Below are 18,487 nucleotides of genomic sequence, written 5' to 3' on the forward strand. Positions count from 1 at the left end.
ATGTCGATTAGCAACCAGAGAACTTCGCAGCAGTTCACAGATTAGAAAGGTCACTGAGGGTTGGGTGATGGGATGAAGAAGAGAAATGAGGAAGTGTTCAGAGTGGAGAAGTAGACCAGGGAGTCACAGAGAATGGTTTCAGCGCAATGCTGACATGGGAAAGGAAGCGGCATTTGGTGGTGACATCCTACTGGAGTTGGCAGAAATGGCACAGAATGACTCTTCGAATGTAGAGCTGAAAATGTGTTGCTGGAAAAGCGCAGCAGGTCAGGCAGCATCCAAGGAGCAGAAGAGTCGATGTTTCGGGCATGAGCCCTCCTTCAGGAATGAGGAAAGTGTGTCCAGCAGGCTAAGATAAAAGGTAGGGAGGAGGGACTTGGGGGAGGGGCGGTGGAACTGCGATAGGTGGGAGGTGGTCAAGGTGAGGGAGATAGGCCAGAGTGGGGGTGGGGGCGGAGAGGTCAGGAAGATTTTCCAAACCAACGGAGTAGCCATGGGCACCCGCATGGGCCCCAGCTATACCTGCCGCTTTGTAGGATATGTGGAACAGTCCATCTTCCGCAGCTACACTTGCACCACCCCCCACCCTTTCCTCCGCTACATCGATGGCTGTATCGGCGCTGCCCCGTGCTCCCACGAGGAGGTTGAACAGTTCATCCACTTCACCAACACCTTCCACCCCGTCCTCAAATTTACCTGGACCTTCTCAGACTCCTCCTTCCCCTTCCTAGACATTTCCATTTCTATCTCAGGCGACTGAATCAACATGGAAATTTACTATAAACCGACCGACTCCCAAGGCTACCGAGGCTACACCTCCTCCCACGCTTCCCCCTGTAAAAACGCCATCCCATACTCCCAATTCCTTCGTCTCCACTGCATCTGCTCCCAGGAGGACCAGTTCCAACACTGTACAACACAGATGGACTCCTTCTTCAAAGGCCACAATTTCCCCCCACCGCATCTCCTCAACTTCCCGCTCCTCTGCCCATGAGACCCGCCCCTCCAATCGCCACCAGGACAGAACCCCACTGGTCCTCACCTACCACCCCACAAACCTCCATATGCATCTTATCATCTGTCGTCATTTCCGCCACCTCCAAACGGACCCCACCACCAGAGATATATTTCCCTCCCCTCCCCTATCAACATTCCTCAAAGACCACTCCCTCCGTGACTCTGTTGGTGACCCTCCAACCCAATCTCCACTCCCGGCATCTTCCCCTGCAACCACAAGAAATGCAAAACTGGCGCCCACACCTCCCCCCTTATTTCCCTCCAAGACCCCCAAGGGATCCTTCCATATCTGCCACAAATTGACCTGCACTTCCACATACATCATTTATTGCATCCGCTGCACCCTATGTGGCCTCCTCTATATTGGGGAGACAGGCCGCTACTTGCGGAACGTTTCAGAGAACACCTCTGGGATACCTGGACCAACCAACCCAACACTTCAACTCCCCCTCCCACTCCACCAAGGACATGCAGGTCCTTGGATTCCTCCATCGCCAGACTGTAGCAACATGAGGGCTGGAGGAAGAACGCTTCATCTTCCGCCTAGGAACCCTCCAACCATAAGGGATGAACTCAGATTTCTCCAGTTTCCTCATTTCCCCTCCTCCCACCTTGTCTCAGTCAAAGCCCTCGAACTCAGCACCGCCGTCCTAGCCTCTCCACCCCCACCCCGGCCTATCACCCTCACCTTGACCTCCTTCCACCTATCGCATTTCCAATGTCCCTTCCCCAAGGCCCTCCTCCCTACCTGTTATCTTAGCCTGCTGGACACACTTTCCTCATTCCTGAAGGGCTCATGGCTGAAACGTTGACTCTCCTGCTCCTTGGATGCTGCCTGACCTGCTGCGCTATCCAGCATGTACAGCCCTCATTTTCTCATTGAATGTAGAAGCAGGTGAAACACAAGGCCAACTGAATCCAATTGTTCTTGCTGGGCGTGGGAGGGAGGGAGGGAAGGAAAGGGAAGGGAAGGAAAAGGAAGGGAGAAAGAAAGGAAGGGAGAAAGAAAGGGAGAAAGAAAGAGAGAGAGAAAGAAAGAAAGAAAGAGAAAGAGAGAGAGAAAGAGAGAGAGAGAGAGAGAGAGAAAGAGAGAGAGAGAGAGAGAAAAAGAGAGAGAGAGAGAGAGAGAGAGAGAGAGAGAGAGAGAGAGAGAGAGAGAGAAAGAAAGAAAGAAAGAAAGAAAGAAAGAAAGAAAGAAAGAAAGAAAGAAAGAAAGAAAGAAAGAAAGAAAGAAAGAAAGAAAGGAAGGAAGGAAGGAAGGAAGGAAGGAAGGAAGGAAGGAAGGAAGGAAGGAAGGAAGGAAGGAAGGAAGGAAGGAAGGAAGGAAGGAAGGAAGGAAGGGAAGAAAGAAAGAAGGAAAGGAAGAAAGAAAGAGAGAAAGAAGGAAAGAAAGAAAGAAAGGAAGAGAGAGAGAAAGGAAGAGAGGAAGAGAGAGAGAAAGGAAGAGAGAGAGAAAGAGAGAGAGAGAAAGAGAGAAAGAAAGAAAAGGAAGAAAGAGAGAGAGAGAGAGAAAAAGAGAGGGAGAAAGAGAAAGAGAAAGAGAAAAAGGGAGGGTGGGGGAGGAGTGGAAATGAGGGAGAAGTGTGAGAAATGCAGAGACAGCCGAGGTCCCGTCAATCATGGGAGCAAATCCTTCGTTGAAGAGAGAAAAAGGACATGTGAAAGATGGCATCATCGCTACAGAGGCAGAGATTGAAAAGCTGTGAGAATCGAATGAGGCGCCTACAGGAAGCTGGGTTTGAGGAGGTCCAGTTAAAATACCTATGGAAGTCACCATGTTTGCAATGAATATTGGTGACTGAAATGCCCAGAAATGGAAGATGTCAAGGGCGTGAAGAACAGCGATGGTGCAGGTGAAGGCTAGCGATGAATGAAAAACAAAACTAAAATTCAACCATTTTTCTTTTCTCTAGAAAAAGGGAGCACTGACTATATAGTGCAAGGTGGAGGCCAGCACATCAGGTGACAATAGCAACATCCCTCTAAGCAGATTGGATAACATTGGGTTAAATCTGAAAAAAAGTCCAAGTTCAGAAAGAAACAAGTTAGGGTGGTGAGGGAGATCAGAGAAATTTAGTGGCCCATGCCACATTGACAGTTTCAATGAAGAGATCAAGTACAAGCTCAAAGCCAAAGTGGAGGATCAAAGTGGAACAAGAATTATGGAGATGGGTGTAGTGAGGAGACAACTATGGTCTTAAAAAAATGTGGATCCAGGAGTGAAGGTGACAGCAGAGCTCAGTGTTATATGTAATGCAATAATGTAGTAGTTATTAAACTTCACAAAAATCATGTTAGACAAAACTACACTAGTTGAATTCACATGCATTCATTTAAATGTGCTTCAAACCGTTTGCAAGTTAAATGCCCCACGCTATTCTGCCATGTCTTCCAACTAAAAACTTTAATGCACATTTCAATTTAGATTATCTCCACATGACCAATATCCACATTAGAACTTGAATATTTTCTTCCTCACTCAGTTTCCTTTTTCTCTCAAGCAGTGACTAATCTGAATTAGTATGATGCTTCAACCAAATGCCCATTCTTCATTAGGGACATTTAAGCAACTGCTGGACATGCACATGGATAGCAGTGAGTTGTGGGGTGCATAGGTTAAAGTTGTTATATTATACATTAGGATGAAACCTCAGCACATCATGGGCCAAAGGGCCAGTTCTGTGCTGTACTTTTTTATGTTATGTTATGTTCTATGAATGAGTCTAGAAGTCTTTCTTACACTGTTCTTAAAACCAAATGCATCACTGTGGAAGTATTTAATGCTTAACTCAGCCAAGGTGGAATCTTTAAGAGGAAATACATGCTGGACTAAATGCAGGCTAACTGCTCAAATTTTACCACCAGTAATTTGCAAACTTGAAAATAAGTAACAATTTGCATGTTCAAAAGTAAATATCTGAAGGACTTCAGTGTGAGAAAATAAACTTTTACTTACTATGACCAGTACTCTCATTCACTTGGCTAACAAGCAGAACAGCCATCTCATCTGTGGTCATACGATCTTTGTTTTTGCCAAACTGTTTATCCACGTAATTTTCTTCATGTAAATAAGAAATCTGTTAGTTTTAGGCTTCCAACTTCCACTTCAGAATAAAGTACCTTCAACTAGAAATGTTACGTGTAACATTAAAAGAAATGAATACGGAGATCGCACTTTGTACGGTTATACAGCCACAAAACCAGTACTTTGCATGTTAAGTTAAAGCACTCCACAAACATCTAGCCCGGATAGCAACTTAATTACCTGCTGCAACCCTGATTTCTTCATCTGTACTAAAATCTGAACATTTTATCAGAGATAAATTGTAAGAGAGAAGATCCTGAAACAGCTGGAATTGATTTAAAATACAATCTCTCATGTGCTGCCTAGAGGGAGAAAAAAATTCAAAAGTTTAATAGGTTTGTAAAGCTTTACCCCTTCGCTTTACCAAGCCTAATATTGCAATAGGTGTAAATCAACTTGTACAGAAGACAACGCTCAACTTTAGGTTCTATTTGCACTAAAAACCAGAATGCAAAATTGTTGCTATTCAGAAAATAAATCTTAACTAAACCACAGAGTTGGACTTTCCAATCCTTAAGTATTGCAAACTTCACAGATACTCTAGTGAACAAGTAATTCATTCAAATTAAATATTTTTAATTAGCATTTTGAAGGGAGCTTCCAATACTCCTATCTTAAGGATAGAACATTTACAATTCTTACAGCAAATAAACAGTAGGACATGCTAATGTTTGTGCTAGATCTGACGAAAAGTCTTGTTACTTATACTGCACTACTGATTTTTAAAAATTTAATATTCTTTCAAGATCAAGCAATATACGCACCATTGACAATCATCATCATTGCATGTACCAGTTAAATCAAAACGACAGAAACTCTGTTTGGGGTCAATCAAGTTGCTATAGGAGACTGAACTAATCAGAAGCCTTTCCTTGTTACGAAAGTACGGACTGAACCTGCAGAAAAGTTTAAGCATATGAAAACAATACACATTGAACTTTGACAACCTTTGAAAACCTAGGAAGAAATGCAGTTTTACATCACCTTATCGATAAAACACTTCAGTTAGCCTTCTGTCAATTTCAAACATGCAGATTTATCAATGTTAACTTTTCATCTCATTCTGCTTTAAGCATAAACTCTACAGAATTTGTTAATCTGACAGCAAATCATCACTGCAGCACTCAATTTATAAGAATGTACCAACATATTCAGTTATCGCTCTGATTAGGCCAGCATTTTTTGCCCATCCCTAACTGCCCCTGAGAGGTGAGGTGCTTTCTAGGACAACTGCAGTACTTGCAAGTAGGGATATTTAGAGCTGTTTACAAAGGAACCTCGATTATCCAAATCTCGGATTATCTGAAGGAGATCTCGAGTCCCGAGAGAAACATTACAAAGACTTGTTTCCAACATTGAGTGTCTTTTGTTTACAGTGATTAAAAGTGAACTTATCTTACTGAAACGTTGCTGAGATCAGTCCTGGACTGATAGGAGTCCAGGTACTACCTTCAAATGACTTACCACCCACCCTCTTGCTCCCCCAACACCTTCCCTGGAGTTGTACATAGGCATGTACCCTAAACCCCCTTCACCAGATAATCTCGTCAATATTGTCCTGTACAGGACAAAGGTGGAACCTGTTAAAAAGGAGTGAGTGCACGGGCTCTATTTGGAGACTTTTATGGCGCTATTCAAGCATTTACTGCCGTGCATCCTGTAGACGTTACATCTATCACTGCATCAGTGCAAAGAAAATGTTGAAGATGGTAGAGGGGGTGACATTCAAGTGGGCATGGTTTCCTACCCAATGACCTGTTCTTGTAGGCAAAGTTTCTGGTCAATAATAACCTCCCCACTCCTCAACACCAGAGCGGTGACCAGAAAGTAGTATATGAAATTCTGAGAGGTATGAACGAGTTGGATACAAGGAGTCTGTTTGCTGAGTCTGTCAGGGTGAAAATATCAAATACTCGGGGACGCTGGTTTAAAAATAAATGATAAGGGAAGAAGTTTCAAGGAGATGTGAGAGGCAAGTGTTTGGTTTTATACAGGGCTAGAACACACTGCATGGAAGGCGGCAGATACAATACCAACATTTAGAGGCATTTAGACAGATATATGAATAGGCAAAGCAGAAAGGAATTTGGGCCACGTGCGCACAAGATTAGATTAGATTAGATTCCCTACAGTGTGGAAACATGCCCTTCAGCCCAACGAGTCCACACCGATCCTCCGAAGAGTAGCCCACCCAGACCTACTACCCTCCGACTAACGCACCCATCGCTATGGGCAATTTAGCATGGCCAATTCACCTGACCTGCACGTCTTTGGACTGTCAGAGGAAACCCACACAGACATGGGGAGAATGTGCAATCTCCACACAGTCACCCAAGGCTGGAATCGAACCTGGGACCCTGCTGCTGTGAGGCAGCAGTGCTGCATAATGTGGAATTAATCTAGATAGTGTGGATCATAGTCTGTCTGTGCTGACCATAACAGTTTGTTTTTGTACTGCACTGTTCTATGTTCGACAGAATACTTCTGCCAGCAGAATTACAGCATTTGATGCATAACTTTGAGAAAATAAGTTTATCTCTTGCAACAATTCGAAGATTCATGAGCTTTATACTTTAAGGATGTCAACTATTACCAATGTCAAAACATGCCTTGCACCAAATTTCAATGAGAATATAAGTTAGACAGAAAAATTGTGATTAACATTATTGCAGCTCTCCTTCTTCAGCACATCAAATCAAATATTAAGTCTTCATGATTAAAATGCTAAAATAGTTCAACATTAAATTAAGAAACATAGCCGAATTTCCATTAATAGGCTAATACAACTATGAAAATGCATTTCTCCAACATGAATCTGCAAATTTTTTAGAAGTAGGAATAAATATATTGCAGAAAATATTTTATTGCTCGCACATTGTACCTCTTCAAGCCTTACTACAGTTTATAAGCATTGCCCGAGTTCACAAAAACAATTATCCTGAGTGCAGATGACCTATTTGCTTTTCAAAAAAGCTGATACACAACTGCACAACAGATTTAACTTCATTAAATACTAAATATCTATTACACATGAACCAACTGTGGTGTTGTTGGAAGGCAAGTTGGGAACACATTGTCAAGTTCTTACCATAACCAGTTATTTACTGCAGTTAAACTAACATTTTGTTGCAATTTCTTCCAGTTAGAATAGAACTACCCTTAGCTCCTTCCCCAAAATGCTTACTCTGACCACTAATTCTAATCTCTTTTCAATCAGTCTTGGGCTCAACCAGACTATTCACAGCTTTGGCATCCAGTTTATGCTGACTTTAGAACTTGGAATTTACAATTTCCTCCATCTTGCAGCCTCTAATTTTGCTCTTCCAAAGTTTTTTAGCCTCATTCTTGGCAAAACAATTGGATAACCCAACTAATTTCTCTTCCTTGTTCTCTGCATCCACTTCTATGCAATGTGCAAAAGTCTAATTAGAGAGACAACTGTTACAAATGTATAATGGAGAACACGTGACATTGACTATATGGTGCCCAGTTTTGGATGAAGCCGTCAAACTGATGGGCACATATTGCCCTTAACAAACAATTAATAGTTTTGATTGAAATCAGCATACATCTACTTCTATTAGAATGTTTTAATTGCATAATGGAGGTCAAAAGAAAGCTAATTTGACAGTGAACACAACTTCTGAAAAATATTAAATGCACCACACGAGGCAAATATGGAATATAATTCTGATAAGAGCAAGGTAGTGCATTTTTTTTTGGGGGGGCGGGGGGGGGCGCACCTTGGTATACAAGTTCATAGATCCCTGAATGTGTCAGCACAGGTTGACATGATGGTGAAGACAACATAGACTGCTTCTCTTCATTAGCCAGAGTTAATGATCTGAACAAATAAGTCTTATTACAAAAGACCTTTTGACGCCACAGATGGAACACTGTTCAGCTCTGGTCACCATATTATCAGAAGGACATAACTGCACTGGAGAAGGTGCAGAGGAGATTGACCAGAGTGAGGTGCAGAATAAAAAAACTCTAATTTTGAGGAGAGGGTGGATAAGCTGAGTTTGCTTTCCTTGGAGCTGGCGGCTGGGGGGGGGGGGGGGATCTGATTAGATATACAAAATTGACACATGGACAGTAGAGAGTCATAGAGATGTACAAAATGGAAACAGACCCTTCAGTCCAACCCGTCCATGCCGCCCAGATATCCCAACGCAATCTACTCCCACCTGCCACACTCTGCATGAAAAAGTTGCCCCTTAGGTCTCTTTTATATTTTTCCCCTCTCACCCTAAACCTATGCCCTCTAGTTCTGGACTCCTCAAACCAAGGGAAAAGACTTTGTCTATTTATCCTATCCATCATAATTTTGTAAACCTCTATAAGGTCACCCTTTAGCCTCTGACGCTCCAGGGAAAACAGCTCCAGCCTATTCACCCTCTCCTTGTAGCTCAGATCCTCCAACCCTGGCAACATTCTTGTAAATATTTTCTGAACCCTTTCAAGTTTCACATCTTTCCAATAGGAAGGAGACCAGAGTTGCACGCAATATTCCAAAAGTGGCCTAACCAATGTCCTGTACAGCTGCAACATGTCCTCCCAACTCCTGTACTCAATACTCTGACCAATAAAGGAAAGCATACCAAACGCCTTCTTCACTATCCACTTTCAAGGAGCTATGAACTTGCACTCCAAGGTCTCTTTGCTCAGCAACACTCCCTAGGACATTACCATTAAATGTGTAAGTCCAGCTAAGATTTGCTGTCCCAAAATGCAGTACCTCACATTTATCTGAATTAAACTCCATCTGCCACTTCTCAGCCCATTGGCCCATCTGGTCTAGATCCTGTTGTAATCTGAGGTAACCCTCTTCACTGTCCACTACACCTCCAATTTTGGTGTCACCTGCAAACTTACTAACTGTACCTCTTATGCTCGCATCCAAATCATTTATGTAAATGACAAAAAGTAGAGGACCCAGCACTAATCCTTGTGGCACTCCACTGGTCGCAGGCCTCCAGATTGAAAAACAACCCTCCACCACCACCCTCTGTCTTCTACCTTTGAGCCAGTTCTGTATCCAAATGGCTAGTTCTCCCTTTGTCCCATGAGATCTAACCTTGCTAATCAGTCTCGCGTGGGAAACCTTGTTGAATGCCTTACTGAAGTCCATATAGGCCACATCTACTGCTCAGCCCTCAATCTTCTTTGATCATGAGAACTTCTTCCCCGCGGTAAATGTGTCTAAGAGCAGAGGACATATGGTTAAAAAGGTAAAGAGCAAGTAGCTTATGGGAGATCTGAAAGCATTTTTCAGAGGCTGGCAGTGGTCAGCACTCTGCCTCACAGCGCCAGAGACCCGGGTTCGATTCCCGACTCAAGCGACTGACCGTGTGGAGTTTGCACATTCTCCCCGTGTCTGCGAGGGTATCCTCCGGATGTTCTGGTTTCCTCCCACAGTCCAAAGATATGCAGGTCAGGTGAATTGGCCATGCTAAATTGCCTGTAGTGTTAGGTAAAGTGGTAAATGTAGGGGAAAGGGTCTGGGTGGGTTGCGCTTCGACGGGTCGGTGTGGACTTGTTGGGCCGAAGGGCCTGTTTCCACACTAAGTAATCTAATCTAATCAAAATCTGGAATGCGCTGCTTGAGACGGTGGCTGGCAGCAGATACTTATGCAAATTTAAGAAACAACTGGACAAGTACTTAAAATGCCAGGTTCTTCATGCCGGCACCACAACTCAACAAGATAAATGGATGATCTGTGTGTTTGGAATTCTATGTTCCCATCTACTCTGTATAACCTCCAAATTACTTGGCCAACAAGATTATCTAAATCTACCTTAATATAAAATGATCCACCTCCACCATCTCGTGAGATAAAGGCCAAAGTTGCACAACCCTCAAGACCTCTCCTCACCTCTGCTCAAGTTCTTGGGGGGCTTGGTGAACACAAGGGGTTTTGCGCAAGTCAAATGCAACTTTCTGCTTTTACCAATCTGGTTTATCTCAAATGTACATTTTTCACCTACGTATTTTAAATTCTAACTCAACAGTTTTATCAGGATTGTCTCTGCTTACCAGTACGAGTACTAATGAGTACTAAACAAGCCAATTTTTTAAAAAAAAATTAATACCTGTAAGATTTGAAGACCAAAAGTGGGCTATTATATGGTCCAAAGGCAGTTGGTTTCAAATCAGTTTGTCTCGACTGTGCCAATACTACATCCAAGTCCACTGGAATCTCCTGAAGACACATCTTTTTGTCAAAAAGTATTTTGTAAACGGAAAGAAAAAATGTTGTTATTTGCAACTTAAGTATCACGATAGGGTTAACACACCTAATAGATAATTTTGAGCCATCAATAACCTTCCAAAGACATTGACATTTATCAGTGTAACTGCAATGCAAGATTTCCTCCTAGTGAATTCTTGGTCAAGTGAGAAATACCGCAAGTGATGGAAATTTCCAGTTTACCTAGATTTCCATGTTTAGTTTCTTAAAGATTTATATCGAAAAATGCCAAATTTGAAGGCAATCCTCCACAGCAAACCTTTTATTAACCAGCACCTGTGGGACCAGGAGTGCAGCAGGTTAATCAAGATGTATAAATAATCAAGGTAAAAACACACTAATACAATAGTAATGCATGGGGTATAACTATCATTGTTGTAATTTTTAAAAAGATTTTAGATTCCCTCCAGTATGGAAACAGGCCATTTGGCCCAACAAGTCCACATCGACCCTCTGAAGAGTAACCCACCCAATCCCATACCCTATATTTACCCCAGACTAATACACCTAACACTATGGGCAATTTAACATTACCAATTCACCTGACCTGCACACCTTTGGGCTATGGGAAGAAACCTGAGCACCCGGAGGAAACCCACGCAGACACAGAGAACATGCAAACTCCACACAGACAGAGGCCCAAGGCAGGAATCAAACCTGGGTCTCTGGTGCTGGTAAGCAGCAGTGTTAACCACATAGTCACTATGTCACCTATTTACAGCATAAAGCACAAATAACAATATAACTTTTCAATAAAACTTACTCTCACCTGCAACAGACTACTTGGACATGGCAGATATGATGATAGTACAGTAAACATCTGAGATTTGAAGTGTATACTTTTTGCTGGTTTATCAAGAGTGCCAGTTAAAACAAAGTTGTAAACAAAACATTTTCTAAAATACTAGCATTAATATGTTGTAAACCATGATGCCTTTATTGTATTCTCGCCAGGTTTTATATTGGATATGTTAAGAATTTAGCATTTGCAGTTAGCAAGTCACAAAGCTGTACAGCATTGAAACAGACCCTGTGATCTAACTTGTCCATGCCAACCAGATATCCTAAATTAGCCCCTTTTGCCAACATTTGGCCCATATCCTACTCAACCCTTCCTATTGATTTACTCATCCAAATGCCTTTTAAATAGTATAGTTGTACCAGCCTCCACCACTTCCTCTGGAAGCTCATTCCATGTGCAATAATTCAGAACTTGAACTTAACAACTGCCCCATATTTATACCTGAACAAACCTACCATCTTGGGGAAACTAGCTCCAAAACCTAAAAACTCTCATTTAAAAGTCTAATCAAATATGCAGGCAATATTCAGACCTTAATTTAATATTTCACCAGAAGGAAACAAGTCCACTTCTTGAATTCCATCACTAGACTTCTCCACACGAAAAACTGAAAATATTTGTTTCGCATCTCACCCATTTCCTGTGATTCCACACAGACAACCTCACTAATCTTTAAGAGGCCTTATCCTTCTCTCGTTACAATTTTACTCTACGTAATTGTGTGAATTGGCCATGCTAAATTGCCCGTAGTGTTAGGTAAGGGGTAAATGTAGGGGTATGGGTGGGTTGTGCTTCAGCGGGTCGGTGTGGGCTTGTTAGGCCGAAGGGCTTGTTCCCACACTAAGTAATCTAATCTAAACTTTGGATTCTCCTTAGCACTTTGTCAAAACGCTCCCATGTCCCTTTTTTGTCCTCTGATTTCCCTCTTCAGTATACTCCAATGCCTTTATACTCTAAGGATTCACTGGATCACAGCTGACTATACCTGACTATGTATCCTTCAATTTCTTAACAACTGCCTCAATTTTTCTAGTAATCCAGCACTCCCTACACCTCCCAGCCTTGCCTTTCACACTAACATTCTGAACACATTTTTGCAAACCTTCCACTTTCCAACCACTGCCTTACTTGCTAACAAATAACCTCCCCCAGCCAATGTTTGAAAATTCCTCTATCAAAATTGGTCTCACTCCAATTCACAATAACTTTTCAATCAGGCCTACCCTTTACTACATCTACTTTAAAACTAACGGAATTATAATCACTGCCCCCAAAGTGCTCCCCCACTGACAAGTCAGTCATTTGCTCTGCCTTATTTCCCAAGACAAGGTCAAGTTTTGGTCTTTTTCTAGTGGAATCCATCCACTCATGTATTCAATGCAGTGGAACATCATGTCCCAGGACATTGCTTAGGCCACTTTTGGAATACTATGTTCAACTTTGGTCTCTGCTCTAGGAAAGATGTTGTGAAACTTCAAAGGTTTCAAAAAAGGTCTACAAACATGTTGCCAGGGTTGGAGGGTTTGAGCTACAGGGAGAGACTGGGACCTATTTTTTCTTCAGAGCATCAGAGGCTGGGGTGTGATCTTAAAGAGGTTAATGAAATCATGAGGTTCATGTAAGGAACAAGATAAAATGTAAGCCATTCTTCAGATAGTGTGAACAACCACAGTCTTTTTCCCAGGGGAGTCCAAACTAGAGGGCATAGGTTTAACCTGAGTAAAGATTTAAAAGAGACCTGAGGGGCAACATTTTCACAGAGGGTTATGCATACATGGAACGAGCAGTCAGAGATGGTGGTTGAGGTGGGTACAATTAAACATTTAAAAGGCAACTGGATGGGTACATGTATAGGAAAGGTTTGGAGGGATATGGGCCAAATGCTGGCAAATGAGACTAGATTAAGTTAGGATATCTGGTCGGTGCATGCGAGTTGGACCAAAGGGTCTGTTTCCATGCTGTATAACTGACTCTAACTAGCTAGCATTTCTCAAGTTCAGTACAATCATTCCAGCTGTGATGTGCCGTGTTACAACTTGAATTAATCACAGAATGACAGAGAAAAAGATCAAACTACAATAACTAACATATCAGCCTTAGATTAGTGGGTAGCATTTCACCTCCAAAGTCAAAGTTGAGAGTTCAATTCCCACACCAGAGATGCTAGGACAAAGACTAACTAAGTTCACATCAACCATGCAGTACTTAGGAAATATTGCATTGCTGAAAGGTGTTGACTTCCAGATGAGACATTAAATCAAAACCTCTGTTAGGCAGACATTAAAGATCACAAGGTACTTTTTTTTTTAAAAGAGCAGTTACATGGCTCTGCTGTTAATTAACTGTCAAAGACAACAAACTATCCGGTCATGATAAAATTCAAAGGAGCTTGTTGTGTAGCGATTCACTGCCAGACTCCTTACATCACAACAGTGACTACCTGGGTAGTCTTGAATTTAAGAAAGGAACTACATAAAATGCAAGACACACTTTGCACTTAATGTCACTATTATTATTTTGCAAAGAAAGATCAAATTTACTGATAACAGCTTCAGTTTTTTTGCATTATTTTGAGTTACAGGCACCAATTTCATTCTACTAACCTGACCATACAAAGGTTTCTCTCTGGAAGTCATTGAAAGTGAAGTTTTCTGAAGCAATGTTTTCAAGTCGTCTGCCTCCCCATGAAGCTTTTTGAGGTCATCAATATTGAGCCCAAGAAACAGCTCAGGTTCATCAAAGCTTTTCTTCATAGGCTTACTTAAAGTTTCTTTCCCCTGAGTTAGATCTTTGTGCTTGAGATTTGGCTTGGTAAAAGAGTTCGAATCCCGGAACGACCTCCTTCGTTCCCTTAGAGATGGAGACTGCACTTCATCTTCTGCATCATTTTCTTCAGTGTCAAGAGCAAGTTTATCTTGTGTTAGGTCATGCAGAGAAGGCTGTGAAACCACGAATGCACGCTCTTCCTCAATCCCGTGCAAACTATCAGGTTGCCCTGCATTCCTTAAAGCTTGCGCCTCCTTCAGTTTTTGAATCTTCAGCCGATACTCATATTCAAGTTGCTGCAAACGTTTTTTCTCCATAGCTATATATTCAGCAGACTGTTTTTTTAAGACTGCCACATGTTTAGATGAGCCATCCAACCGGATACTCTTGTTAGCCTGAAAAAGTTATTTCAGAATCAAATACTATGCATGTTTAAAATGCATTTAAAAAGTTATTTAAATGCAAAAGATTCAACATAGAATAATTTGGCCCTCATGTCACAAACATTAAAAATAGAATGGCCCCGTCCAAAATAATAAATACCAAATAAAAATCTTGAGGAAGTAGTTACTTGTTCTAAACCATATATTAATTTTTATTTAATGGCCCAAAAATAGCAGACAAAATATTTCAGGGCGTATCATAGCCAGCTGGAAGAATGAATTAGATCTTTAGACTCAGGCCACATAATAAGCAAATGGAGTAGAGTATTAGAACTTTAGACTAAACACTGCACAATTTGAATACAGCAGATTGTCATGCAAACATTGATAGGCAGTTAAATTGTTTTTCTTTAAGGTTCAAACCATAAGCAAAAGTTAAATACAGAAGGCTTGAATGCCACAACATGCACAAAGCCACCAAGTACTGATGCATTATTTAGGGTTTCTTAAAGTTTATGACTTTACTCAAAAAAAATGACAAACAGATTTAAAAACAAACTTTCCAACATACAACAGCTGTATTATGCATTCTATCCATGTATTATTCATTTGTATCCTCATAATTCATTGAAGAAAATTCTAAAAGAGGATGCATCAGTCATGGCTAATTAAAAATGGTATCAAAGGAGATATGTCCAATGCTGCCAGATGTAAGGATTGTTAGAAGATAAGCAACATTTTAGAAACCTGAAAAGGAGGATGAAAATTTAATGAAGAAAATGGGAGCACAAGAAAACTAATGAGAGATACAAGAATAGCCAAGCAAAATCTTCTGTACAAATAAACGTAAAAGAGCAGCCAAAGTAAGTACTGTTCTGCTAAAGTGTGGGAAATTACTATTAGGAAACAAGTAACTTGAAGACCTTCTGAATAAGTATTTTCGATCTAACTTCAGGAGTCAAAGGACAAAAAGCATCCCAAGAAGAGTAAAGAAAAGCGAATGGAGGAACTTAAAACAAACGAGAGAAAAAACATACCCGGAAACGCGATGGGACAAAACTGACAAGATTCCTGGACCTGAAACTGCACCCTAGGGTGTTAAAAGAAGAGTGTCCAAGAGGTTGCACTGGCTGCAATCTTCGAAAACTCCCTGGATTCAGTAAAGGTGCCAGGGAACTGGAAAACTGCAAGTATAATACCACTTAAGGTCGGTCAGAAAAAGCATGAAAAAAGTTAATCCAACATCTGGTAGGAAAAATACCAGAAAATTATTAAGAATTGAGAAGCAAGATACTTACAAAATTCCAATAGAATTGGGCACAATTTTTTTTGACAAATGAGTGTTTGAGGATGGACAAACAGCAAATAAAGGGAATCAAACTCGATGCTCAACACATTTTTTGAATACACAAGATAAGCTTCCACAACATTTGGGGTGAAAGAGAGAACTGGCTTACTGACAAAACAGTTGGGGAAAAAAATGGGCTGTTTTCAGGTTGGCAAACGCAACTAGCTGACTGCCACAGAATTAGTACCGTGGGATAAACGATTTACTATATTTTTAATGAACTGGATGCTGGGCTTGGTTTAAACTACTTTTATGAAGCGATGAGACAGAAGCTGACTGAGCTGAATTGGGAAAATCCATGAGAAAGAGCATGCCCATGCACAAGCACAGGACAGTCTTTGGAGAATCCATGGCTGAACATTCACTATGTTTCTTCAAAGTGCAAAAACTTAAAGGTCAGTCAAGCTAAGGACGGTGGAAGATTAAAATGAAAAAAAGGCTTAATGAAGTCAGTCTCAGGTCGACAGCAAAGAGCAAAGGTGTTTCAGCCCACCAATTCTGCACCAGTCAAAGTCAAGCACCTATTATTATTCCATTTCCCAGCATTTGGCTAATAGCCTTTATGCCTTGGAATCACATGCACATTTATGATAAATTTTATGATTATTTGTCTCTATCACCCTTACAGGCAACAGGTTCCAGACTTCCACCACCCTCGATGAAAAATACTTCTCTTGTATCTCCTCTAAATCTTATTCCCCCTCAACTGAAATCTATGTCCCCAGGTAATCGATCCCTCCATCAAGGGGAATAGTTCCTTCCTGTCTATGCTATACCTCACATAATTGTATACATTTAATGTCACTGCTCAGTCTTCTCTGCTCCAAGAAAAACAGTATCTAAGCATTCTTCAATATCGAAACTGTCCTGATCTAGTCATTATTAAGAAGACTGGGAAGCTTTCACAACAAAGGAGGACCGAGAAACTGATAAAGGAACGGAAAAATAAGAGTGCAAAACTACACAAAAAAGATTGGAAAAATCTTTAATAAATAATTAACAAAAAAGTATTTGATGAAGATGAATGCGTTTGCATTCAAAGCAATACCGCAAGAATTTGTAATGGGGAATAGGGAAATAGCCAAACAACACAGTGTGTCTGCTTTCACCGAGTAACATACAAGAAATCTCCCAGAATTAGAGAACCAAGCGACTAGAAAGAATGAGAAGTTCAAGCAAGTCAGACTGCAGCAATTATTGGGATTGAAAGTTGATAAATCTCCAAGACCTCAGTAACCTTCCAAAACATTGAAAGTGATGGCTATGGAGGTAGTTGTTGCATGGGAACCACATCCTAAAGTTCTGTAGATTCTGGAATGACTGCAGATTAGAAACTTACAAATGCCACCCCACTATTCAAAATTGGAGCAAAGGATAAAATACAGATCTGCCAGTTTGACAAAGTTGTTGTGTTTTTTTTGAGTATGTTGCTCATAAAATTAGAAGAGACCTGATAGATATAGTAGATTTAAATTTGCTGATAAGGACCCCCCACATGAGGAGGTTAACTACTCCTGCTCTGGCTTTGATCAGACTTCAGATTCCCAGCTATGGTGTGTTATAAAACTGCTCTCTGAAATGGCTGAGCAAACCATGCAGTTGTATTCAAGCTGGATCTCTATCATTTTACATTCTCCAGGGAAACTAGGGTTTGGAAATTTGCAGATTGGTCAGCAAAGTCCACATTCTGAGAGCTAATTCTTTCAAAAAGTCAACTTACAACAAATGAATCTTGTTCACGTTTACGTTTGCCCACTTCTTGACTAGCAACAGCTTTTGCTCTTGCGAATTCTTCATATTTTATAGATAAATTCTTCTTAACTTGTATTCGATGTTGTACTTTATGGATCTAAGAGGCAATAAAGAAAAACAGTTCTCAAAACAGCTCATACTACTTTAACATGACAGAGCTGGTCCACTGCAAAACTGCAATGTACAAAAGCATGAAATTCATTTAAGACTTGTTACACAAATCTTTTTCAAACCTCCACATGGTCCGAGGGATTTACTGCTTCAGTTAAGACTAAATCAGCTGAGATGTCAAAAACAAAATTTTTATCTGTTTATTTCACAATTCAGATAAATGGTACGACTGTGCTAATGCCTCTACTGTTAGAAGAAACCTATTTTTTTATATAAAATTCCTCCAATAAGATAGACAAGAAATAAGAGTAGACACTCAAAACTATTGCTTCACCATTCGATTAGAGCTGTCTGATCAGATTGTCACTAACTCTAGTTTCTTGCCTGTGCTCAAACCTTAACTTCCCTGCAAAACTCTGCCCAACTCAGCTTAAATATGTTCAATTTCCCCAGCCTCTAGTGCTGCCTGAACAGCATTCCAAAAATCAATTCTCAAAAATAATTCTGCCTAATCTCGATCTTAAATGGGAGAATATTTTTATGTTGTGACGCTAGCTTCTATATTTGCCATGAGGAGAAACATCCTCGATTGCTAAAAGTACTGACCACTTCAGTCAGTTTCACCCTTGTTGTACAAACCATGCTCCTACATTCACTTGCATTAACAAAGACTGTAGTTACAAATTTTTTTTTGTTTTAAGGCATTTCAAAGCGACATGCCATTCACATTTTCAGAATGGAAGTTGTCTTGCGCATATTCTATATGCTAAAAAAAAAACCAACGGGAGAGGACTAATTAGCTTTTCTTTTTCAGTTTGTCCTTCCTCAAAATACAATTCTTTCTGGAGTTCACATCCATGGAACCCCTCTGCCATCAGGTTCAATTGCCTCTGTAAGCCACGACATAAACACTAACAGGCAGTGTGAAAGGAATATATAACAGTAAATGTATATTCCAGCCCAGCAACC

General features: G+C 40.9%; 1 protein-coding gene across 1 annotated transcript in view; it reads right to left on the reverse strand.

Annotated features, from left to right (window-relative positions):
- The window catches only part of LOC132824897 (zinc finger C3H1 domain-containing protein), a 69,243-nt gene that overhangs the window by 28,844 nt on the left and 21,912 nt on the right, over nt 1–18,487 (reverse strand). The window contains exons 14-19 of the mRNA XM_060839744.1: nt 17,376–17,504; nt 13,762–14,319; nt 10,199–10,320; nt 4,867–4,998; nt 4,283–4,404; nt 3,974–4,075 (exon numbers count right to left, since the gene is read on the reverse strand). Of these exons, the coding sequence (XP_060695727.1) occupies nt 3,974–4,075; nt 4,283–4,404; nt 4,867–4,998; nt 10,199–10,320; nt 13,762–14,319; nt 17,376–17,504 (1,165 nt within the window). The remainder of the gene's footprint in view (nt 1–3,973; nt 4,076–4,282; nt 4,405–4,866; nt 4,999–10,198; nt 10,321–13,761; nt 14,320–17,375; nt 17,505–18,487) is intronic.

Source organism: Hemiscyllium ocellatum, chromosome 19, assembly GCF_020745735.1.
Source record: "Hemiscyllium ocellatum isolate sHemOce1 chromosome 19, sHemOce1.pat.X.cur, whole genome shotgun sequence".
Lineage (NCBI taxonomy): Eukaryota > Metazoa > Chordata > Chondrichthyes > Orectolobiformes > Hemiscylliidae > Hemiscyllium > Hemiscyllium ocellatum.